General features: G+C 41.7%; 1 protein-coding gene across 1 annotated transcript in view; it reads right to left on the bottom strand.

Annotated features, from left to right (window-relative positions):
• Positions 1-11,171: 11,171 nt before the first annotated feature.
• Positions 11,172-25,553, bottom strand: part of SLC9A4 (solute carrier family 9 member A4) — a 37,931-nt gene continuing 23,549 nt past the window's right edge. The window contains exons 9-12 of the mRNA XM_075081933.1: positions 20,493-20,589; positions 18,332-18,463; positions 17,472-17,559; positions 11,172-13,496 (exon numbers count right to left, since the gene is read on the bottom strand). Coding sequence (XP_074938034.1) covers positions 13,195-13,496; positions 17,472-17,559; positions 18,332-18,463; positions 20,493-20,589 — 619 coding nt within the window. The 3' untranslated portion in view covers positions 11,172-13,194. The remainder of the gene's footprint in view (positions 13,497-17,471; positions 17,560-18,331; positions 18,464-20,492; positions 20,590-25,553) is intronic.

The following is a 25,553-nucleotide window of genomic DNA, read 5'->3' on the forward strand; positions in this document are numbered from 1 at the left end:
TCACTATGACTCCCATACCCTCTGTATCTACCTCTATTCTGGATTTGATTATACTGAAATACTGATTGTTCAGTAGAGAACAAATTTACCACTTCTGCATGGTCTAACAGCTAGCTTCTTTTCCTTTTATACATAGATGTAAATATTTTAATATCTATATCTATACACTTACACACAAACACACACACATGTATAGTTTTATTTATATTTTATATGTCCTCCATGTAATTATGTCTGATCCTACTGATCCTGAACAGTCCTACATTTTAACTTATTTCTCCCTTTGCTCATGAATGCAGATATTGCAACTAGAATCTGCTCCTGTATTTTTAAATCATTTCAGCTAGGCACGGATACTTAAATGTTAGAGTTCTCAACAATCACAAGCATTTACAAGCTATAAAAAAAAAAAAAAAAAAAAAAGCAGTAGGATTTGATCCCACAATTACATATGGGGATCAAAATGTGAGCATACCTTTTAATCAGAGAAAAGGCTGCACAGGGAAAAAAACCCAACAAACAGACAAAAAAAACCCTCAAGAAAACCATTTTAATAAGTATAGCAGGAAAGTGCAGAGGAGCGGTAAAGTGCCTCCCAATGCCTACAACAAATCTACTCACAGAAGCCATGTCAGGATAACATTACTTTATTGAGAAGATTTTATCCACTGCCTTGTATTTCACGCTGCCTCTGACTGCTTTCTTGTGCAACAGTCTTTCTTGGAACATTACATCACAGAAAAAAAAGTGGGGCAATTTTGTTCATAGTTATTAACTACTAGTATTTTTTTTAACTCCTCCTGCATGACACTCCATCTAAACCTCCAAAGGAAGGAATGTACTGCCAAAAAAACAGAATTAGCAAAATGTCTAACAGAATTGGCAAAAGGGGTTACCATCTCTTGATACACAGAGAAAATAAATCCCTTTATTCATTTGCAGGTACCTTGGAAAACGCCAGGAAAATAACAATGCCAGTTCTGAGGAGAGGAACAGAGGCTGAATATCTGTGCTGTGCAATTAACCTCCACTTGTCTTGTGGTGAAGGAAGTTTGTCATATAAGCAGTTTGGTTCTCATCTCAGCTGGACCAGCATGTTGGTGCCAGTCCTGTAATGGTAGCAAAAACCACCCCACAGTGTTTGAAATAAACCAGAGCAGCTAGTTATCTGAAAAACCTCAGAGAAGAAAGAGAAATCAGTCTGACCTGTGTTTTCTATTGTAGAAGCCAAATGCCTTAAAACTTGAAGCTTCATGAAATCCAGCAGCGGGGGACTAACAAATTTTTGATCCCACGTGTAGTACATCCCTGGCAGAGGGATTCCCAGGCTAGCTCAGGACAATACACATGTGAGCAGATATGTTCTTAGGGCAACATAGCTGGGTTTCTGAGATGGACATGGGCACAGGGCTCATGATACAGATGTTGATACAGCTGTTCTGGTTTTGGAAATTGCTTTTTTAGAGCTTGTGCAAGTATCTGGGTACAGAACTATAGTAAAAAGTATCAGTATGCTTTTAAGAACTGCTCAGTAGTTCAGCCCTAGAATCCTATAAAAGATGTAAAGATGCTGCTCGTAAAAAGATCAAAACCTATTAAAACCTCTGCAACTCCTCAGTAAAAGGTAGTCATAATTTTACTTTTGGTGTGGCTCATCTGCCCTTTAGCAATGGCATCTATGCCCCAACTTGTCACCCTGGGCTCTATTTAAGGGCTCCTGGAAAGCAGCAAGCATTTCAAAGGGGCCTGCTTGTTGCTTCCCAGTACAGGCCCATCAGTCGCTGCCTGTAGATGCTGACCCTTACAGCTGAGCACGAAAGGAGCCCAGGGTTGACAGGCGCCATGGCACACACGTCTGAAGCCAGATGTGGATTCCAATTCTTCATTTGTGCTGCTGCTGCTGCTATTGAAATCACAGGCCAAGCTGAGTAAGGTGCCTCCTCCCTCATTGTTCACTGCATGTACCTCTTTGCATGTTTTTTTCTTACAGTGCTGTGATAGAGTATGAGTTTTGGCCATTGCTGAGAGACCTGCAGCTGTGTGCATTGCCCAGGCCTTCTCTAAGTGACTGCTCACAAAAGAGGAAAGGAGCCATGGATGAGGGGCTGGACTTGATGATCTCCAGAGGTCTCTCCTCAGCCGTTCTGTGATTCTGTGATGAGAAGAGATTTAACCTATCGACTTTGCAGTGGTTGGTACCCCGGGAGCTTTTGATGAGGCCTTATTTCGTGGGGTTGAGCCTCAGGTTTGTCCCACCTGCAGCATGCTAAAACAAGATGAGCAGAGAGATGCAAAGTGCCCAGATCACAATGGTTAAAAGAATGGCAGGTTCAGATGCAGTTTTTGGAAACAGGCATAATTGTTAGGGTTCAGAGCTGGCACAGAGCAGTGAAGTTGGCCCTAACTCAGGAGGTCACTCAAACTCAGGGTTTGGACTGTCCAGTTTACCCTGAGAAATCATGCCTGAATGCTTCTGTGTGAGGCCAAAACCAGAAAGTATTTAAGTCTCCTCACTGTAAAAAATCAAGCAATTGACCTAACCAGCAATTATTGCAGGATCCAGATAATCTCCACATACACAGAGGAGGAGAAATTTGGGGTTGCTTGAAAGAGGAAATCCTGCCTTGCTGAACTCAGTTGCAAAAAAATCCAAATCCAAATATGATTTCACCCTATATTATACTCTTTCCAGTGTGGAGATTTTTGGTTATAGATAAGGATCAGCCAGGGTTTATTGCAAAGTTTATTTTGTAGTAAGTCTGTAGCAGCAATTAAAGTTCCAAAACAGTTTTCACATACTAGTAATTTAAAGAAAAGTACATCTCTGAAGATGTAATTTTCCATTTTTAATCTCCATCCAAAGATATTCTTTAACTTTGAGCAAATTCCTGTCAAACAGTTATAATTGTATGAAAAAAGATACTTTTCCAGATGTAAAAAAAGATGACTGCTGACTTTTTTCCTTTCTCTTCTATAAGATAAGCCAAAAGAGCTGACCTCTGAAGACTGGTACACAAATAAACACTCAGGAACTTGTTCATAAATGCACTGTAAGATTAAACTGGAAAAGAACTAAATTATAAAGCCCAAATGCTGGGTAATAAGAATGAACAGTAGAAAAATGGCAATAACATATTTTGATTCCTTCTGAGTCACAACCTGCTTCCTAAACCATACCTCAGGTAGCGAAGTTAATGCACATGGAACTGGGGCTCAACTTGAGCACAGGTATCAGAGCATGGATGATTTCAGCCTTCAGTGTGAAAGTTGTAGCTATATACAATATTACAAACGTTCATTTTTGAATTATGCCTAGCAACCTAAAAAACCCTAATTGTTCTATCAGAAGGTAAGCTTGGCAGAAAATAATCATCCTTTATATACAGTGGTTCTATGTGCTATTTTAACGTAGAATTAACTTAATGGAGAAACTCTCCCAGGAATAGAGCCTTTTCATGAGGTATGTTTAGAAGAGTGAGTGGGTAACTGGAGTCCTTTAACATGTAGAGGTCTTTGTATGATGCTAAATATATTAAGACAAAGAAATCTTTGATCCAACCTACCAGCCGGCTGCACTTCCTATCCTGACCACTCTCCACAAAAATTAGTCAGACTCATGAAGAGTGAAAAAAAACCAAACATAAGTTCCCAGAAGTCAATGAAGATCTTTGCCAGGATCATTAATTATATATGGATGAAACATCAATACTTCCTTCATGACTGACAGCATGAACTTCTCAAATAGGTAGCTATAATATTTGGCTTCATTGTGAAATTTGTATAAGATGCCATAACACTTATGGCATTTATAACATATGCAAGCGAGGATTTATTTTAATACTTTCCATTTTGTGTATCTTGATGTTCTTAGACTGGCAGAGCAAGTACACCTCTAATATCCAGCTAATGATATAACAGTGCACTGATCTATTATTTCATTTTCTAATTTCATCTATATCAAAATAATATATTGCTTTATGTACAGCTTTTCATACTTTTTATTAAAAACAGAATTAACCTGGGTTTTTCCCTCCTTACACTTGCAGAAATTATTCTTTACGAAGTCTGAATGAGGATACCATGGTAGATACTAGTAAAGTGTATTACCAATATGTTTGTCTCTTGTGAGAAGGACATTTTAGGATCAGAGGGACAGCAGTGGTTCTGGAAATTATACTAAAAAGAAAACTTCTCAGACTGTGGTGGAGACATTAACAAATTAAAATACCTGAACTGGGAAAACTCCCGGCTTTGTGATCATGGTCAGTCCTGCTGTAACACCGGACATAGAAGGAAAAAGATACCAGTGTGTATTGCTGTGGCTCCTAGAAAAGTCAAAAAGTGTAGGCACCAGTTGTCTACTGGACAGCTTGGAAACATAAAATACTTTAACAGTACAAAGCCCTGACCCTCATTTATGCCTCTGTTTAATACTGAGTAGTCCTTAGCAAAGGCACAAGTCTGAAAAATGTAGGACATGATGCACCAATTTCCACAAGGTATTTAGCTCTTAATGGAAGTTTTCTTATTGATTTCAATAACTTTAATTGTACAGGATCAATCCTTAAATGCTTGGCTTTATTGAGACTACTCCCAACCTTGAAGTTAAGTATTAAGGTCCAGATCCTTGTGGGTATTTACATGTTTAATTATTGTCCTGGATCAGAACTAGCCCATAAAGACAGGTTCCAAATTCTTGGTCATAAAGGCATGACAGTTCCTAGATACTTCTCTCTGCCACCGGCAGCCTGCCAACTGGAAAGCTTCTTTGCCTCAAAACTTCAAGAATACTGTGTGTCAGGCTGGCACAGGGAACCAGTCACTAAATTCAGATCACGTAATACATACAAGCGTTATGTTTTCCTTTGGTGATATAAACACCTGGAATGCAGTATAGCACTTCAAAAAAAACCGCATCTCCCCTACTGTGTTATGTCATCTGTCTTCATGCCAATATTTTTTAATTCCACACTGAAAAGGAGCTAATTGTCTAAAAATAATATTTAAAAGGCAACTCTCCTGATGAGGATTCTGACTTCAGTGGGTGTTGGGAAATAGTCATCTTCATATGCATTCTGAAAGCCACTCCCTCTTTGCACTGTTTACTTTTGGTCCTATTTAATCCTGGCAGAGGGTTTGAATGTGTCACCTTTCATTTTTGGCTCTATATATATTGCTTAATTCCATCAACAGAGGTCACTGCAGCTCTTTTCCTCTTTGGTGAAAGCATGCCTTTTCCAGCAGATAAAGCAGAATTAATGCTCTCATATAGCAGAGTTTTAGTTTATCCATTAGAAACTAGTACATGAAAATTTACACATAGTGGGAGGGTGGGGAAAAAAAGTAATGATGATAATGATACTTATAATAGTGATGATGATTATTATAATAATAAAGCTCTTTTGAGCTTTGGAACTTAATCTAATTCATGCAAACTCGTTTATAGTGATGTTTGAGCTTTGTCACTACCTCTATCTTTCTTTTCATTACCTAGGAAAAAGACCTGTAAATTTGGTCTTGACACCAGCTGTTATATCTGCTTTGCAGTGCTTGGTAAATGAGTATCAGGCATTTTTGAATTAGGGAAAAATAAGAAAAAGGCTCCTGAAAGAGCTCCTTCAGATTGCTAAGACTTGATTAACAAATTTGTCAGCAGGCATCACTTTCATTTGAATTTATGTTTGCATACTTATGAAGACGACGGGGAAAGATTTGGGGATGTTTATCATTAAGAGGAATTCAGACCAAAGGGTCCATTTAAGCCAGCAGTAATGTGAGCCTCACAATCTTCTATTGTTAAACCCATTACAGCAGACTGAGCCAAATACACTGGCAAACGTAGAGTCCTTTAGAAATAAACAGAATATTGGAGTTGTGCACAGTTAGATGCTGTTAAAAATCTATATATTACCTTTGTATGTGTACATGCAGAAATAGCTTAGTTGACTGAGGAGGAAAAGAAGATTAATCTCAAAGCAAAAGCAGTCATAATGCCTAGCTTTGAAAAGATGCTTTTCATTCATAGGTGCCAAAATCACTTAAAGGATGAGGACAGTGGAATTCCACTTCAGGCTCAGTAAGCTGCATTTGGATCTTCACCATGAAGATGCCTACATGTGGGGCAGGTGTCTAAATTCCCACCGGAGTCAGTGGAGCCTCAGTTATTTATCAGATCACTGCAAGGTAGCCATCCACACGGGTTCAACTGATTTGTGCCATTGGCTGCCTTGTGCAGCTCCCCACCAGTCCAGCTGCCATAAAGGCGCCCCAAGGAACCTCCCCGGCCTTTGGCTGCTGATCCAGGCAGCAAAGGGCTCTTGTGGCTTCTGTGACAAATCTGGCAACTCAGATGTCTTGAGGCACCTTTGTATGACTTAGCCCCGAGTGCCTTTATCCCTATTGTACTTGTGAGAAAATGGAGGCATAGAAAGCTGAAGAGGTTTGTTCTAGGTCTAACACCTGTGCCAAACACCTACAGCCTCCTTTCTTGACTGGGCCAAAATGGAGGAGAAGCGACTTCCAAGAGTTTTTGTTGCAAGTTCGAAGGAAAAAGCGTGTTTGCCATAGTATATTCACTTCTAACAAGCCTCTTCTATGTTACCAAGTTTTTGTAACTATGCAAAACATGCAGATAATACGTAGGTTTTCAAAAGGAAGAACAGTGAATGTACTAGGGAAAAATGAGTGAAGAATTACCTCTTTTTTGCATTAAATATATTTTATACATATATCTTAAATATGGCAAAACTCTACTACGTCTTTTAGGACACTGAGTATTTGTAAACTAGCAGGTCCTGATGCCTGGCTTGAAGCAGTGCACAAACAATGTAATTTCTGTGCAGATTGTTCCTTATTTGTGGTCAGAGTGGGAGGAACGGTTTCAGCCTGTCATTTTGTTCCTTTCTGTAGGTTTCAGTCACCTGAAAGCCTAAGGGAAGTGAAGGTAGACATGGGGTCAAGGGACTAGGGTCTCATGTTCGGTTCCTGGCGCTGTTCCTGTGTTATGCGTGCACACGGCTCATTTGCTTTGTGCAAGTTTCTCCACCTTTCATGTGGGATTTTAACACTGGCATAACTCTCAGATGCCCTGCCTCTGAACTGTCTGTGCCTTGCGTGCACACAGCACCTGGAAGACGCTATGCACCACTGCAAGTATTATCAATATTCATCATCATATAATACTGAAGCTGGATATGTTTGGGCAGGTGGCTTTCATTCATATATTGTTTCCTCACCCAGTGCAAGCTTCTGTGATGGGAAATTTGCCCTTAAAGAAAGGCATGAATAAAGCTAGCTAGAGGGCTATAGGTTTTATTCCAAGATATCTTTAAAAACTATGATCCCTGTTATTTTGGCATTCGTGCATAGCTCATTATTTTCACCCCTTATTACTGATGTTAACAGAGTACAGCAAGGAACAAATGGTGTCAGGCCCAGTACCAACTAATGAGCCTAAATTAATACCTGACATACACGCCAGAAAAAAAGCAGTTTAACTTCAACCTTCTTTTATGATAGCTTTGTATTTAGTGGAATAAGTTGCGGATAGGAAAGCATAGAACAGATGTCTGATGATCCAACCTCTGTTTGCATGTGTAAAAGTGATGTTGCAGATGGCTAATGCTTCTGCCCCCACCTCGCTGCGGCTATTCTTGACAGATACTTCTTTTTTTCCTACCTTGTTCCTGCAAGGGCAGTAGAAAAAAAGTCAGGGATGATGTTCAGTTTGGATGTCTACTTCTGACCAGCTGTTCATTATTCCAATCTATCTTGCCAAAGAAAGAAATGTCTGAAAATCAGAGCTTGCCATTATTTCCTTCAGTCCATGTCTCATTTCTTATGACTGAAAGGTAGTAGAAACTCCAATTTTTCCAGGAGGAAGGGTGGACAAGAAATAAAGAAGAATAGATATTAACTTTTTCACACTTGTGAAACCAAAGCAGGAAAGAAAAAGGAGTTTCACTTGTGATTAACACTGAGACAGATTCTCACAAGGAAATACATTAGGCAACTTAGCTCAGTAGATTCCCAGTCCTCTTAACCGGTTCAGAATATTACTCATGTTACCTTAGACCTCTAATTTTAAGGTTCTTAAGTACAGTGAGCTTGGCAAAACAATAAAGGTAACTGTCCTACCTAAAAAGCAAACAAAATATAAAGATAAGGTAATCTGGTTTTCCACTCTTAATGTTTGTGTTTTATCCGTATAACTAGATAGAAAATTAGAAAAAGTACCTATGAAGAAAGGCAGCTGGGAAATACTTGTTATATTTTCCAGATTCTCCCACAGGCTTTTAAAGAGTAATTTCCATTCATAAATGACAATAAAACTTGATTTTTCAGGGTCTAATAGCCACAGGAAAAACCTTGAAAGTGTCGGTTCTCAAAACCAACATACCAGCAAGAAAATAAGAATAATTTCACAATTATTTTCATCTTCTGTTACGTAAAAGTCAAATTTTTCGTCCTTATCAATCTGACGATTTCTCCTGCAGATATCACTGGTCCTCTTTCTCTGACTGCCTCGCTCATAAATGTGGATTAAGCTGTCCTCATGCTAAAGAGGGTCATGGTTACTTCTTCTCTACAAGTCTCTCCAGCCTGAAACCCTGGCCTGCTTTTCTGAATCTCATATAACCTTCCTTAATTGCTCTAAACACATCCGAACTAACTTTCGTCTTTGAAGTTGGCCTACTTTCTTGGCTTACATACACAGCAGTAAATCAGTCCATCTAGAGCTCCTGCCAGGGCGTTTGTTCTTTTCCGACTATTACGGCTTCTCCTCTCTGGTTTTGATAGATACACACCTGCTCCACTCACTTTGAGTTTCAAGCCTTGCTATGAGGCGAATTATCCCATTGCTTCCGCACTCCTTCGCTGATGTCCCCCCCTAGTGTGACACACACACTGCTTTTAGGTCCTTCACAGCATCCTCCCCAGTCCTGCTCGCTGGCGTTAGCACGTCACCAGCGTGTTGTTTCCCCGGGTGCCACACAGACAGCAGCAGCAGCCGTGACTAGGCAGTTGCAGACATTCCAGTGGACACCATTCCTCCTGGAAGAGGGACCACGGCAACGCCTTCTTTCAGTGCACGCTGTCAAATGGTGTTTCTGGAGGTCACAGCTTGAGCGCTCCCTGTGCTAGATGCTGTCGTGTCCTGATTGTCGCCACTCCCCTCGCTGCTGCATCCTTGATGTTAATCCCCCTGAGGAAGAGATTCTCCTTTTACTACACATTCCTACTTGCCTGGGATATTAGTTGAAGAGTAACAGCTGCAGCAAGAACAGGATATAACAGTTAAGGCCACCATGCAATACATATGAAAATATTGCAGGTTGCTCACAATGAACTATTGACCTTGATAAATCCTTCTCTTTTTCTGCAATATTCCGTTTTACCATCATTGCTTTTACTATTAAAATATTTTCTAATTATGACTGTTCTCATTATTGCCTTATTTTTCTCATTGGTTAGCAAGTTCTGTTCAAGTGCGTCTCCTATTTTCTCTACTGTCGAAGGTACAGGCTATTCATTATTATTCCTTCCTGAAACTCACCTGTCCTGCACTATCCTCCTGCCCCAAGCAAATAGTCTTAATTCCATGAGTTCCTATTTCTTCTCTGGATTTTGATTAATAATTCTTCACCTTCTGGGCATGAGTATCCTGCGCCAGCTCACCTTAAATCGGCGTACAATTTAAATTCCCCAGCAAATAACACTGTACCAGTCTAAAAAAAAAGATCTTGAATTAACATACCTTTGCAAATTATCAGCACAAGTTTCCTGTATGCGACCTAGGTTAAGGAGTTAAGAAAGCCCATACACATGAGGACTTAAATCCACCAGCAGTGAATTTAAATTCATGCCCTAAACCACTTCAGTTTTCTTTATGGACCAGGCCTAAGAGCGTACAGACAGAGAGTAAATTACTCGTAGTGAAACATTACTGTAGTTATTGCTATTTAAAACATAAGCAATGTGCTGCTTTAATGAGAACTTTTTTTGTCCACAAGTATGAAATGCCCATGAAAACAAATAAACAGTGCAACTTTATATATTAGAATGTATTTTATACAGGCATCTGCAGCATTGCTTCTTGGCTAATGGCCAGCAAAACCATTAACAGCAACTAATGGCAGAGAAGGAAATTTTCTTCCAGTCCTATTTTCTAATTGCTGGGAAAAAAAGCTAAAAATAGACTTTACAAGTTTGGGGGCCAGACTGCAAATGCGAGGAGAGCTCTATTAACTTCGAGATGCTCTATGGTTTTACGTTCTCTGAAGATCTGGCTCACTGATTTCGTCAGAGGAAAGTTTAGGAGTGAACCAAAAGAGGAAGATTTAACTCTGGCCATGCACTAGTTTTATTTGTATTTTAGGAAGACTTAATCATTTTTCTCTAGTTCTAATAAAAATGGTCATTAGAAATTGAGCGCTTTGCCCCCTGCTTACACGATGGGTAATTACATAAATTCTCCTCAACTTTTATAACATTTAGTAAAGAGTTTGGGGGTCAGTTTTAAGCATGCTTTTCAAACATACCCTGACCAAATTGCATGAACTCCTCTTTTTCATGTTGTATGTCTCATCCCTTTCCATGCTACTCCAGACATCCCATTAGCCTTCCTCATCCCACACAGTGTGTATCTGTCCAGTTCCTCCAGACAACACGTTGCTTAAATCTTCTTAAAGAGGAAGTGCTGAATTTGCAGCTCACAGTAATTCCTCTGTTTAATCTCTCTCCTGTGTCTCCCTTTGAAGATGAGACACTATCCCTTCTTCACTCTCCTCTCAGGTTTCCTGTTTCCCTTCATTGCTGTCCTCAAGGATTGTCTCCAGTTCACATCACCCACCAGCCAGTTTCGGAGACCCTGCCCCCTCCTGACTCTGCGCTGCAGAGCAGGTCCCACACCGCTGTCATCCCACTCCATGCACCTGTGTCAGCTCGGTGGCCTAAGAACCATGCCGCATGGGCACTGATACTGCCCTCAATTAAATTTCATATGGAAACTGGGTAGGTCACAGTGTCATTGAAGACCTGATTTGGTACAATAACTTTTTCTTAAAATAATGTTTTCACCGAGATTTCTGATACGTCAACATAACTTGCTATAGAATTAAGATCTGGCACGAGGCTTTCATTTAAAAACTACATGGAGCTCTTCCTCTTTTGGTGGAGCTGAATTTATTTGTTGATTTTCAGGTACAGAACTGTATTTCATTACTTATTTAGTGTCAGTACAAAAGCCAAATCCTACCCTCTTTTAATAACGTGCCACTCCACTGCTTTCATAAAAGGAAGTTGTATAATTTCTCTGGCACAATAAGGAAATGCAAACAGAACTTAAGTTTCATAAAGCTTTGTACTATTTCAGTACAAATGATTCACCATAACTTCCTAAACACAAAAACTGCAAACATGAGAAAAAGGGAAAAGAGACTTTTACTTTTTTTCCTCTGGTGGTGCTTTTCACATTTGTTAGTTTAGATGCTACCTGTCCCGAATCAGAAGTCCACTGTAAGAAATGTGAAGTCGTAACTTAACTTGAAAGTTTTTTCTGGGCCAAGACATACAAGCACTTAACGGTGAAATAAAAAAGGGAAACATAAAGGTGGCACTGCTATGTCTAATTCTTACCTCTCTGACTCTTACAGTGGCATTTACAGACCTTCAGTTGGGCTAAGCAAGCTCTGAGTGCAGGAGAGAGGGGGAAACCTGAAGAAACCATGACTGTACTTGGTGCATTTCTCAGCTGTAGATTTGAGTTCAGTGCAGCTATAAGGGTGGGTTTATGGACTTTTGGACTCAAATCATTCCTTTGGATAAAATAAGCTCACATACAGTTTCAAGACCCAGATGACAATGGTGGCAATGCTGCTTCCATTTTGCAGAAGAGCTTTGTTCGAGGAACTAGGTATCTGGGATTTTAGACTTTATCCAAAATGACTCAGGGCCATAGCTTCTTGCTTCCCTTACCACAAGGGAGACCCACCATTGAGACTGGAGCATGAGCACACAGAGCTCAGTAGGAAGTCTGGGAGGTCACGGGCTCCAGTGCATGAGTGCATGGCCCCCTAGTTATTTCTGCATTTCTATTTTATTTTATTTTACTTTTTTAGCAAATGTTTCTCTGTAAAATGTATAGGCAGACACCCTACAAAAATCTGGGAGCAAATAACAAAGCCACTCTTTCATGCTAGCCAGCAGGCTACAAACTTAGACTCCCTTTACCTTTTGTCCCAGTTTCTTTCTCCCTATCTGCAGTGCTGGTCCAGCTTCAGTGTGGAGCATGGTCCACTGATTTGGGAACCCTCTGGCAGGGTGGAACTGGGGAATGGAGGTTAGATGCTCTACAATGAAGCCTCCCACTTGCTGAACCACAAGAATACTGTGTACATTTTTGCCGTCCCACATTTGCAAATAAAAGGCATCCTGGCAGCATCTCTGCATGAAGAGTCCTCTCTGGATTTGTACATACCAGGATGCCTCCTTCATTCATCCAAAACAACTGTAGGTGGGTGACAGGTGTCCCTACATGCTGAAACTGGTGGAAGTAGCAGGAATTATGGGCCGTCACAGCAACTGACTTTAGGCACTTTTGCAGAGCCAAAACCTGAGATGCCAAGAGATTCCCAAGTGCTGAAAGTGTCCACTAAAAAATCCTTTTGACTTAAGTGCTCCTTAGGCATCTTCAGTGACATTTAGGTGCCCTAAAAATGCCTTTCTTTTTTTAACTCTTTCCTGGAATATCTCAATCACTCTGAGGTCAAAAGCTCAAACACTTGGTTGAAGTTACCAATCTGGGCACTCGTGTGTCAGGCGTGTCCTTCGGTGTTTCTTTCTTCCGGATTTAGGCCACAGTACAGAACAGAGGAAGGCAATATCAGCTTCCACCCATAGCTTTGCATGTGCCCAACTATTGTCATTTAAATCCATGTCCAAACCTCTACAAAGATCACGTTTCACTTTTTCCTGCAGCGCTTTGTTGGAAGGAAAACTTGATATAAACATATAAGAATTTGAGACTTCTCCAAGCCAGTAAGTACCTTGATATAACGCTTGAAAGTGATACAAGAACAAGTGCACTGGCCCCAAAGGGAAAATTATGGTTTGGTTCATATAGGAGCTTTGTTATTTTCTCTGGAGCAGTGCACAAAGGGCCCTAGAGACGCAAACATTGCTCGTCTCTGCTCCTCATATGGCTAATGGCCTGGCTGGTGCCATCATTTCTGTCTCTTCTTCTGACTCATACCCCTGTACTTCTACCACAGCAAATCGAGACTTTGGCATTAGAGCTCGTCTGTCTGCTCTGGTGAAACAACGCTGGCTGATTGAATTTCCTCTTCGACCTGACAGATTGGACGGGCCCACTCGTCTATCCAAGCGTGCCATTGGAATCAGCTCTTCCTGACGGTGCTTTTCTTCAAGTGGACATAGTCGGGGCTGGGGTCTGAACGTTAATGGGAAGGAAGCATCAGAGACACTCTCTTGGTGATCTGAAGGAAAATAGATTAAGAATTCATATTTTGAAGAAGAGAAAAGAGAAACACCATGATATTGGCACGGACAGTTAGAGGGTAGTCAATATGTTACAGCATTTTGGTTTTAAACCCTGGAACTGAAGCACTTTAAATAATTGCTATAGAAAAAGAGAGCAGTCAAGAACTAAAAATAACCCTAAATATTTATTTTCATCCCAAAGCTGATGTTTAAAATATTTTATTGATCTTGCCTCTACCCTGAAAGCCCAGCAAATAAGCACATTCAGCCACTTTTCAGTGCCTCACAGAGCTGCTCAATGACTTCACAGGGCAAGAGTGCTCCTTTATGTAGCTTTCAGTTTTCTACAAATTTCACAAGTATACCTAGTACCATGGTTGAAAAGCATTGTGAAACCCATAGCAGAAGACAGAAATTGACCAAGGAGAAGACTCTGGTGCCACTGAAAATCAAGTTTGCTAGTCATCTGTGATTAACAACCGGGAAGAAAACAGTTTCACCTGAAACTAGGAGTTTGACTCTAGGGCACTTTGATTACATTGGGTGTGTCAGACCTGCTCCTACCAGCTTTCTTTGACACAAGTACACAATAAAAATTTGCCTGCAGTCTGGCAATAATTGGCTTTCTCATTCTGTTGAGTTTACAGAATATACTTTTGTGACTTTTCTTAAAGCCATCTGTAGTCTGACTATGCACTAGGGAATTAGTTAATTTTAGAAACAGCTCATAACAAGTTAGAAGGTTTTGGGAGATAAACACAATGGTCCATGAATAATAAAATTAGACTATATGCTGCTGCAGTTAAAGCAGACATGTGTTGGGTGCAGTCACACAGCCAAAATTTATCAAGTTATTGCAGCTTAATAACGATTAAAATATTTTAAGCTAATGTTTACTTCACAGTTGGCACAAAGTAAGAGCACATTCACCAGCACTTACTCCACTGAACAGGGGCACAGATTTCTTTAAGAGCAGAACCTGCTTCTGTTAGGCCATGTGGGCATACCACACTGCGAGCAATGAAATAGGACAGGTATTCTCAGGTTTGAAGGGCTTCTACATAGCACTTTGGGGGCATCATTGGTACAAAGTATGTATGATATATACTGTAAATGAAATAATGCATTTTTATGAGTGGCAGAAAGAGCTGATAGGTGGTTTAAGGATCTATTTGTGGTCATTTCTGACCTCTTAGTTGCTAAACTTTCTGCACTTTCTATATATAGGAGCTAAACCAAGCTTGCTGGAGGATATTTATTCCAGGGTGGCTTTCCTCCTGCTACAGACATTTAAAGTGGTGTGAATAGCTACATAATGGCCCTAAGATGGGGTCAGAAGCTGGACCAAGAATTCTAATTATTTGGATAGATCACAAGGCAGGGCTCAAATTCAGGCCTAGCTATTAGTAAAAATGTACCTGCATTCACTGTCTCAGGATTTACGCCTCTCCCCACTGAATTAATATATCTGTCTGCTATACCAGGACTTGGTCCCTTGAAGGTGTCTGAAATGCTTTTAGGTCTGCAACTGCTGTGTAGAACTGTTTGAGTCTTTTAGAAAGACACATATCCCCCACCATGACATCCTGACAAACAGAACAGAAAAGAATCAGCTGTATGAAAAAAAAAATCCCCTTGGGTTACTTTCATTTTCCCCTCTGAATAGATCCTATGGGTTTCAGTTCTGCTGCCATCCCATGTGAGTGTCCAGCCCCAAGGGGATGGTTTGCTTACACAGGTCTCTTTTGCTTTCATCTCTTTCAGAGTAAAACAGAAAGGGAAGAAAGAAAATAATTTTGGCCCTGCAGGAAGCAAACTTTTTTGTCCAAGTTTTTGATACAAAGGCGAAGATTAAAAATACAGTTTCAACTGCTCTAGCTAATTCTGCCAGAAATTAAAAGGGATTTCTCTAAGGAACCCAAATGAATTTCAGGTTCACATAAATAAATGTAGAAAGGAGCCAGGGAGATTACAGGTGGAGACAATGATGGACATTCAAGTGTCCTAAATTCCATGTATTCATTGACAGTGTCCTGCTATGTTTCTGTGCGCAATTCAGTGTTGCTCCATCCCTAACCTCTGTCTCCTTGCTTAGAGTCTGAGGATGGATCTGCATTTTACTGTGTACATATGATAACCTGAGACTGGCTGATAACTTTATGCAGTAATACCAGTATTACTACAGAAATGTTCATAGAGAGCAAGCTGGGAAAAGGGGAGAAGAGACCAGCTGCTGGGGGACAGATTCTGCCAGGATTTTTTGTTGGGTTGTGTGATTACAGGCTCATCTCCACAAAGCCAGAGGAGCCCCAAGGCACAAGGGCGGGGGGGGGGGAGGGGCAGGGAGACCCCAATACCTCAGTCAGAGGAATGAGCCTGAGCCCCTCTGCCCTGATCCGTCATGGGGGTGATCAGCTCTGTGGGCAGGGTGAGACCCACCATGAGAGGGTATCCCCAGGGCACCTCATAGAGTGAGGTGTGGCAGGGTACAGTGCTCATTGTTGGGATGTCTGGGCAGAAAATTTTGGGATCATGCAGGACTTAAGATGGGATGTTTAGAGCAGGAACCAAAGCCAGGGAAAGTCAGGGATCAGGGTAGTGCGGGGAGGAACAAGTTCAGGAAAACAGATTAAAAAGAGGATAAAAAGGGCTGCTTGCAAGTAGACAGGGGCTGGTCAGTACGTGTGTCTGTCCTGTATTCTCATTAAACTCCACTTCTGACTGTTTTCCTGGGTGAGCAGCTCCCTATACTGTATACCTGCATGTGTGTGTATGTCTGAATGCTAGCGGCTGGCAGGACTGGGGTGCATGTATATCGTTTGGGTTCATATGTCAGTGCAAAATCACCAGCAATCACCAAGCTGGAATAACCATTGAGTAGGATAAAAGGCTTGGGAACCAACTGTTGGAGCAACCATGAGTCCGGGACAGACACTGGGATGAGCAGAAAGTCTGTGAGTTGACTACTGGAGGGGGCAGGAGGTCCAGACCGGTGACTGAAGAGATCATGGGGTCTGTGGCTGGCTACTGGTAAGGCTGATTCTGGAGCAGATACCAGAAAGACCTGTTTGCACATGTGAACTTCGGTGTGTGAGGCAAGGGGAAACCAGAGGGTCTAGAAGCCCACTATGGGGAAGACCGAGTGTCCAAGGGCAGCTACTGGAGGGATCTGCAGTGCATGAGGTGGGGTGGAAGAGCATGTGTGTAGTTCTGAGTACCAGCAGCTGCCAAGGGGCTGTGTCCCTGGGGGGCTCACATGCCCAAGTGCAACCAACTGGGGAGATGGAGGGTCCAGGGCCAGCTGTTGGGCAGAGCACGTGTCTAAGGCCAGCTACTGGGGGATTCAGAAAGCAGGTATGTATATATAATTTTCCACTAACAGGCTATCATCCTGATCAGCCAGAGAGGGGACCAGGATGAGGCCATTGGTGCTGTCTGCCTTTGTGTGCGTGCTGTGCCCTGTCTGTGCTGCTCTGTGTGTCCAGCTGTGTGCACGTGTACATGGAATTATGGCTGGGGAGGGGTGTGTTGGGAGTACCTGCCTAGCCTCACTACCAGCAGGACCTGGGGGCATGAAGCTGCGGCAGCCTTGCCTCAACTGGGCTATGGGTTCACCAACTCCTAACAATTTTGTACGCAATTTTGTCTGTGGGGCTGCAGGGAACAGATAATTTGCTTTCTTGGACGTACTCAGATGCCCTCATGGCCAGGCCAAACTACAGGAATCACAGGAATATTTGTGCAAGAGGGAAAAAGAGAAAGCGAGGCGATGCTGACACAGGATAGAAACGGCAGCAGTAATGACCATATAAACAACATAGATAAAAAAGATAGGAGAGAAGGGTGTAGCTCATTTAAAGAGACCAGGGACTTCAGTGGAAGTATTCATTTAGTACTGTTAAATCCACTGAGCAACTGGCCAAGTTTCTTTCACTGCTGGAGTAGGACACAGGGTAAAGCACATCAGTTACCTGTAAAAGAAACACGTCTGGCTTTTCGTCTAGTGGGCTGGCTGGGACCCTGAGGCAAAGAGAGGTATCGTACGCCTGTGGTGCTAGCCTGTGTATAGAGACAGAAAATATTCAGCGTCCATGATTGCCTCCACAATTTGCACTTACTTGGTGGGATGGGTAAAAGGAATGGTTATATGCTTTTTCTCCTGTGCCTCTGCACCTTTGCAACTAAATTTAGAGAGGTGTGAATAAGATCAGTGCTGGGCTTGGATGGGTTGAACTCATCGTTGCTCCAGTGAAAATGCCTGTGCCTGATATAATAGCCCTAGGTTTTTTCTAGTCAGTGGAAAGAAATATGTTCTCCTAAGGTTCACCTTCTGATTTCAGATGACAACTTTAAATAAAATTAATATACCCAGCAAGAACTTATTTCTCTTCCTTGACTGTGATTATCTCAGCTGTAAATGTCTATGGCATCCAATGCCTACATTTGGTCTGGCAAATCTTACATTTACTGATCGAGAGCCCAAACTGTCAGTGCAAGGTGTCAGGGGCTTTGCATCAGGCATTTGTGAATCCACAAATTCATACAGCTGTGATTATGCTGTTTTGCACATGCCAAAACAATGCAAGTGACATTATTTTACTACTTACAGCCATAATAGCTGATTTCTGACCAATGTATAGAGGTAGGACATAAAAATGTTGCTGTCCACATGCTAAGTGAAGCTTTTTCTTCTTAGGTGCTGCATGAGGACATTAGGGGAAGTATCCATTTTAATTATTGCAAAAAAGCATATAAAAATGGGTCTCTCTTTCCTTATTTACAGAGAAGCAGAGGCATTTTTAACATGAATAGTAGTTTATGTAACAGGTACCGGTCTACCCCAAGGTAAGCTGTTCCCCTTCCTGCAATTCTGCCTCAGGCTGTTGTGCCGACGGATGAGGATTTCTTGGGCTTGTTTCTCATTTGTGTTGGTAGGCAAGTTGTGTCGGCTGTATGTCGGTGCCTGAAACAGAAAATGCACCCAGTTGATTCTCTTTGCACTTGCAATGTTAATAACCTTGTGCAGTCTAGCTGATCACAGGGCCAAGGGGACACCTGCCCCGGCTCAGCCACCAACTCACCACAGCTCTCTTTGGTATCACATAGAAAAATGCAGCCATGCACTAACCTCACTCCTGCGGACCAAGATGGGAGGAAGCGTGAACACACCTCTAAGTCTCGGACCTCAGGGGCTACAATTGGATGCCATTTTTGATAGACTTAAGCCTGCTTGAAGTGCACCATTAAAATATACCCACCTACACAAGGCTGTTAACATCTCTGGGCTTGCCCTCCCTTTGTCAACTGTCTTCTGATAACACAATTGGGAGCCACAGATCTGAGGCAGGTCCCAAGAGGGAGATAGCTGGTTAACCCAGCACTGAGCCTTGGTACTATTATTACTGAGCCAGGAGCAAGTTGTAGATGTGCCCTGGAGCAAAAGACTGTTAGGAAGAGTACCTCTCCACAATGAGATGCACAGTTGAATTTCCTTTCCATATTTGGACAAACTACACCTTAATATTACCCTAAAACTGAGCATCTTTTAGGACAGGCTTTTTTAATTTATTGCACCCACCTTGTGAAATAAGGGAAACAGTTATCTGCCTTAAAAAGAAAAAATCACTGAGGTTTATAAACTCTCTTAAAAAAGCAGGATCTGATCTCAGTCTCACTTGCAAGAGTCCTTATAAAGTTGATATGGTGAACCAGAGCATTACCAGGCCTTCAGAGTTGAAAGTGAAGTATTAGAACTGGCATTATTTTACTTCCGATCTTTCATTCTCGATACCACATAGGAAGTAACTGGTGCAAATAGTCATTACTGTAATTGATTTTGAAGAGAGAAAGTTCATTTCAGTAATCTAAGAGGCAGTCATATATGCAAATTGTTGCTGGTAAGATAAGAAATTAATATTATAAGGATAATTGGCCATGGCAAATCAAACAATATTAGGAATTAATATCATATTAGTAATGACACATTTAAATGAGCAGGGCCTAGCATTTTCTAGTAAATGTGTGTTACACAAGTTGGCCCTGTTCATCTGCGTAATTTCAAGGTTACTGTAATATATCCTCTACCACTCATTGTTGTAGGAGAGCACTCAGTTGTATATTCTGGGCCCAAGATTGGATTAAGTAGATATTATACACTGGGCTGCATCAGTATCAGCTCAAATTTCTGCAAAACAAATCCCTGCTCAGGTATTATCACCCCCATTTTATGGGGGAAGAAAACCCAAATGTCTAAAGTGAAGGTCCAGAAGAAGTGGAATTATTCTTTTCCTTTCTCCTCCCATGGCAAGGGTAAACTGTTGTTCCCACACAGACCAAGGATTTACCAGCCTGACTCTCAGCTGACTGGGCTACGCAATGTTTACTGCTGCTGGTCCACCCACACCCACAGGGGAGTTTCACTGCTGCTGGCGACCTGCCAGCCTGCTGCCTCCCACGAAGCCCTGCATCCATCCCTCGGTGCCAGGTAGCCATCTGCCCAGCATCCATCCATCCCGCTGTCCCACGCCGCTGCAGCGGCACGCAGGCCGCCCAGCCAGCCAGCCTCCAGCACCCAGGCTGTGCGTGGTGACCCCAGGGAGAGGACCTGAGAACCCAGAGTCCCCCCGGGGATATTTGGCAGCCTTGGGAAGGCAGTTTCTGAGTCACAGGTAGCTGTGCAGGGAGGGAAGCCTCACCTCTACAGCTAAGTCACAGATTTTCCTGGCTTTTTGTGCTGCCATCAGGGTGAAAAACTGATTGAAGAAACCTGCTTTCCTTTTTTCCACCCAGGAATAAGCCCTGAGCCAAGGCTCCTTCCCCTCCTTTCCTTCCCCAGGCAGGTCCCAGGTCGGAGCAGCTGCAGGCCCATGTCTCCCGCCAGCATGACCCCAGGGCCGGTCCTGGTGCTACTACCCGGCATGGCTATGATATGGGAAGGGCAAACAAGAGCTTTTAGCCTGCAAATAGTGCACAATAGCAGGTCACTTACGCACCCTTTGTCGCACTTGATATAGATTATGTGCCAGGACATTTCTCATGGCCTCCACCTCTGCAGGGGAAAGCCTATGCATACGCCGATTTCTACCACCCCTGTAAATAAAAGAGAAGTTTAAATATGATATTAATGAGTTGATTAAATACTATCCCCATGAAATGATGTATGATCTATTTTTAATGCTAGAACAGAAAGTTATGAAGAGCCTTTCAGTGACAAGTGGCACCACAAAATCATGCATAAAGATGCATAAAAAATGTCAGGTTTTCTCCTTCCTGGGTTTTGTCAATATATTGGGTAGTCAGAATGGGCCCTTAGCCCTCATACAGCTGGTAGAAGCAACTCTCCTTTTCTTTCTCAAAACTTCTTAAGGAAGTTCATATTTAAGGGTTAGATTGGGCAACAACCAGTTCAGGAAGGCACTGCAAGTTTCCTCCTCTGTCGGAATACTTTTTCATCATGGTCTAGCAGTCCAGGCTTTGTGGTCCTACTGGTTTTAACTCCCTTGAGAAAATGCAGCAAATCCTTAAGAACTAAAGGACATGTAATTGAGGGGTCTGAGAGACCTGCCCTGTGGTGAGAACGTATAGGGTTTCTTTGCTACTGAGCCTCTTTCTCTATTGGAAATGAAAGAATTACCTAAAAGATAAGCATCTTCGTGTTTTTAACAAACTGTGACAAGAAGCCCACAGCCACTTGTAGCTGCCTGGCTTTTTCACCAGCAAAACAATGGAGGAGGGCTGCTGTGAAATGTTAACTGGTTTCACTAAATCGGTCAATCTGCGTGAGAGTTAGCATTCAGCTGAATTCCCAAGAAAAGAAAGGGAATTAGATAGTGATCATCCAGGATGAATCAGTCTGAGTTCATCTTGTTCCTTCTGGTTTTTTTCCTTTCCCCATTTGTTTTCTTGCCTCTTTTTATAAAAAAAGAAAAGAAAAAGAAATTGCAAATCTTTGTTCTCAGCTAAACGATGCCCTTAAAGTGTCTGTAAATTGTGCAGTTAAAGAATGAATTATGATCAATGTACAGTATTGCTAAAGCTTTGTGCACATTTATGTTACACTCCCTCTAAAATAAATTAAAAACTTTTAATGGCAAAGGAAGGTGGATTTAAGCTAAACTGAGATTATGCTGTAAACATAGGAAAAAGCTTGGGATTTGCAATTACAGCTAGTTTAAGAAGATTACCACTCTTCTGTGCTATAATCTAACATGAACATCTTGAAAACTTGTAGGACCATCATGAGCTACCTGGTTTCTACATTTTACTGCCTCTTACCATCAAGTAGACAGTGAGCACTGGTGGCCTGGCCCTGTCCAAAGTCGCTGGAATATAAGAATTAATTCCTGATATATTTCAAGGTTTTTGAATGTGTTTTCATTCTGCATCAGACCAAAACTGAGATCTGCTAAATTTTTCATGAAGTAAAAGAAAGAGAGAAATTTACAATAGGCTAAGGCGTAGTATTAGAGGTAGGGCTGGGGTTACCAACATGTTAAGGATCTCACTGAGGCATGAGAGACCCATGAATCTACCACTCATCTATTGACAAGCCAGAGTGACAGAAAAGGACTCCTTTTCTGGGTTTGACCGAAAATCGAATCCTGGCCCTGATTAGTTCTTCCTAGCAACTGCTTAATTGGCATTCATCAATTCTCAAAAACAGCAACAACAACAAAGCTAGGTATTTACAGGACTGTCACCACCACTCAGTTCCAGGCCAGCTGGGTGGGTTTGTTGGTTTGTTGATTGGTTGACTGGATTTTCACTTTGTTTCAGCTCTCAGGGATAAACTGACAGGATCCAGGGATGCCACCAATTTTCCTGGCATAGGTGTAATCCACCTTTATTCCATACTGGGTCTGGCATGTCCCACACCGTGGGACAGCCTGTGTAGGCAACTTTCCACAGCAAGTAAACCGGTCTTTTTGATGTCAGCAGCCCCTAGCTGCTCTCACCTTGGACAACAGAGAGACCCTAGGTACACCTGGGAAAGCAAACACAAGTACAGGCCCTGGGGACTAATGGCAATCTGGCCTGCCAGCGACTAGTGTCCTATAAAATGCAGGCTTGGATCATTTGTGTAATGCAAATTGAACTGCCATAGTTGGTGCAAGTGGCCTTGACGTCATAAGGAGCAACTCTCTCTCTGGTCCATGCTTCACTGAATGCCTCCATAGGGTCTTTATACCTTACAGCTGGGAATAAATAGGGCAAAGGACCTAAATAGGGGAAAGCAGAACTCCACTGGTGTGGACATCAGATCATCTCTTTACTTTTCCCGTTGCATACCTGACGGCCTCCACATGCCAGCACAGAAGTGGCCAGTCCTAAGTCATTTGAAGGCTTATCATTTTGCTCTTAAAGTGACTTAAATAGAATAAATAAAATTCCCCAAGTTTCAGCTAAGCTGGGACAGCAAGAGAACAAACAACATGAAGATAGTTCCTATTGTTCTGGTGCACAAATAAAAAATGTGTATTCTTTTCATGGGGTTAGATATTAACCTACCCAACCGATAACAATGCACAGGTATGGTATTAAGGAACAGATTGCTTTTACACTTTGCAATATACAATACATTTAAAAAGAACTTTCAAAAAAAGCCGAACAGGTTTGATATGTTACAAAACCCATAAAGAAATCCTTATTGAAACTCTTTCTTTGTCCTTATTGAAACCTCAAGTATGTTACAACAAAGCACACTGCAAGAGACATATTTGTGAAGAAAATACTGAAATGATAATATGCCATGAAAACCAACTGCCTATCTGTAATGAGTACCATGACAGTATCTCTTTCTTCTTTAAACATGGAGATAGTTGATACATGGAGGAAATAAAATGCCTTCCACAAACCGTGTAAGATTATTTTTTATATATTATATCTAAAATTTTGAACTTTGTGAACTCTCCACCAATCTTCACTAGTTCTGTGAAGGAAGTAACATTCATCAGGCACAACTGCAGCACCACAAGTGACAACACAGCGCTTGATTCTGGTCTGTACTGTATTGAAACATCCTAAACATCCTAAGATTTACTCTTACCAAAGTCAGTATTGCAGTAATATGAAGCCAACATTAAGTAAGCTCAGCATCAAACCATCTCCCTCTAATGGGCATATTTCCTACAAAAACAGCCATACAAACCCAGTTTTGATAATATCTGCTTGGCTCTGCTTTTGCCATTTCTATACTTATTTCTAAGGCTTATATTCTCCAAAACATCGTAATCAAATCCTCTATTTTCATTCAAATATGGATTCTTTGTTGCACAGTCCATGGGCAAATTTCTCCAGTCCACACTGGAAATGCTTACAGTGTATTGGACACCACCTGCAGGAATCACACCAGCATGAATGCAGTTTCTGAGAATAATGATAATTCACAGTGACGGAGATCTGCTTCCATTGCTATAGAGCGTTGCACCTTGTGCTACTAAAGGCTGCAGAACTGACCAGAAGTACTGGTGAAAGAGTTTTCTAACTACTCTGGCACTGCAAACATTGCTTTACATGCCATATATTGGAATTTTATTTCAAATCTCCACTTGCTCATGACCCAATTTTTGTATCCTCACCGAGGACCAAGGACTTTAGGTACAAGCTATCTCAATGATAACAATTAAACAATTTACAAATACATTTAGAAACCTTTTAGTCTTAAGTGGGTTCACTTAATTGCCCCAGAGAATGGAGATATAAGAATTGCTGCATTGGCTCAGACCAAAGGTCCAACAGCTAGCTCACTATCCTGTCTCCTCCATTGCTCAGCAGTGGACACCTATCAACGAATAGAGCTGGGGAAATGTATTTTCCTAGAACACTCTCACAGCCTCCTAGAATCAGAATGTTTCTGAGCCACAGGGTGCACTTTGTTTTTTTGAAGCTGACATTTCAGTTTTAAAAAGGCTGTCTCAGTAGTAGAACCTGTGCATCACGGACTGATGCACGGAAAAATTCAATTACAGCCAGAGTAGAGCTGGCAAAAATAAGTCCATCATATCAGCTGTCCATTATTGAATATTTTTCAATCTAAACTGTTAGCTCAGAAGAGAATTTCTGAACTACGCTGAAGCAATTTGTCTTATTTTCTCTTTCCCTCAAGAAGAGAAGCGGAATGTGGTTTGATTGCCATAGATTGTCTACCAACCTTGCACATTTTCTTTTGGCTCAGAACAGTCATGGGAATACAGCAGACAGAAAGGAGCCTGACAGACAAGCAATCTTTTTTAATATCATCCATTCAGCAAAGAACAATATTGAAAGAAAAAGGCAAGGTCTTACACTGCACGCTGGTATCAGTTTCAAGAAAGCAGATGAATCTTGACATGATTAAGCTAAAGTTTCAAGAAAGATTTTAATCTAATGTCCAGTTGGTATTTGGATTTTCTGGTATGGGTTAAGATGATCATTCAAAAAAGAAAATATGCTGGGCCCTGCCAGAGGCTGCTGCAAAATGGAGAGAAGTTGAAGGATGCAGCATCAGAGAGCAGGCAATAACAGCAACAGTGGCCAGTTGGAGGCCAAGAAAAAAATCTGTGGGAGCAAGAATCATTAGCAATACCCAGGGTCTGGACAGTGGTTGCAAGGTGAGGATAAATACATGCACAGCAGTTAAAGCATGCAGGAGTGAAGATCTGTACAGACTTCTCTCCCATAAGGTAGTTTCCTCAGTGACGGTTGATCCCACCACTTTTCTCCCCTGGTCTGCCTGATGCCAAGTTGCATTACTGTTTCATAGAATCATAGAATCACCAATGGCTTAGGTTGGAAGGGACATTTAAAGGTCATCTAGTCCCACCCCCCTGCAGTGAGCAGGGACATCTTCAACTAGATCAGGTTGCTCAGAGCCCCATCCACCCTGACCTTGAATGTTTCCAGGGACGGGGCATCTACCGCCTCTCTGGGCAACCTGTGCCAGTGTTTCATCACCCTCATTGTAAAAAATTTCTTCTTTATATCTGAATCTGAGTCTGAATCTATCATCTTTTAGTGTAAAACCATTACACCTTTTCCTGTTGCTTCAGGGCCTATTAAAAAATTCTGCCCCCGTC

Source organism: Phalacrocorax aristotelis, chromosome 1, assembly GCF_949628215.1.
Source record: "Phalacrocorax aristotelis chromosome 1, bGulAri2.1, whole genome shotgun sequence".
NCBI classification, from domain to species: Eukaryota; Metazoa; Chordata; class Aves; order Suliformes; family Phalacrocoracidae; genus Phalacrocorax; species Phalacrocorax aristotelis.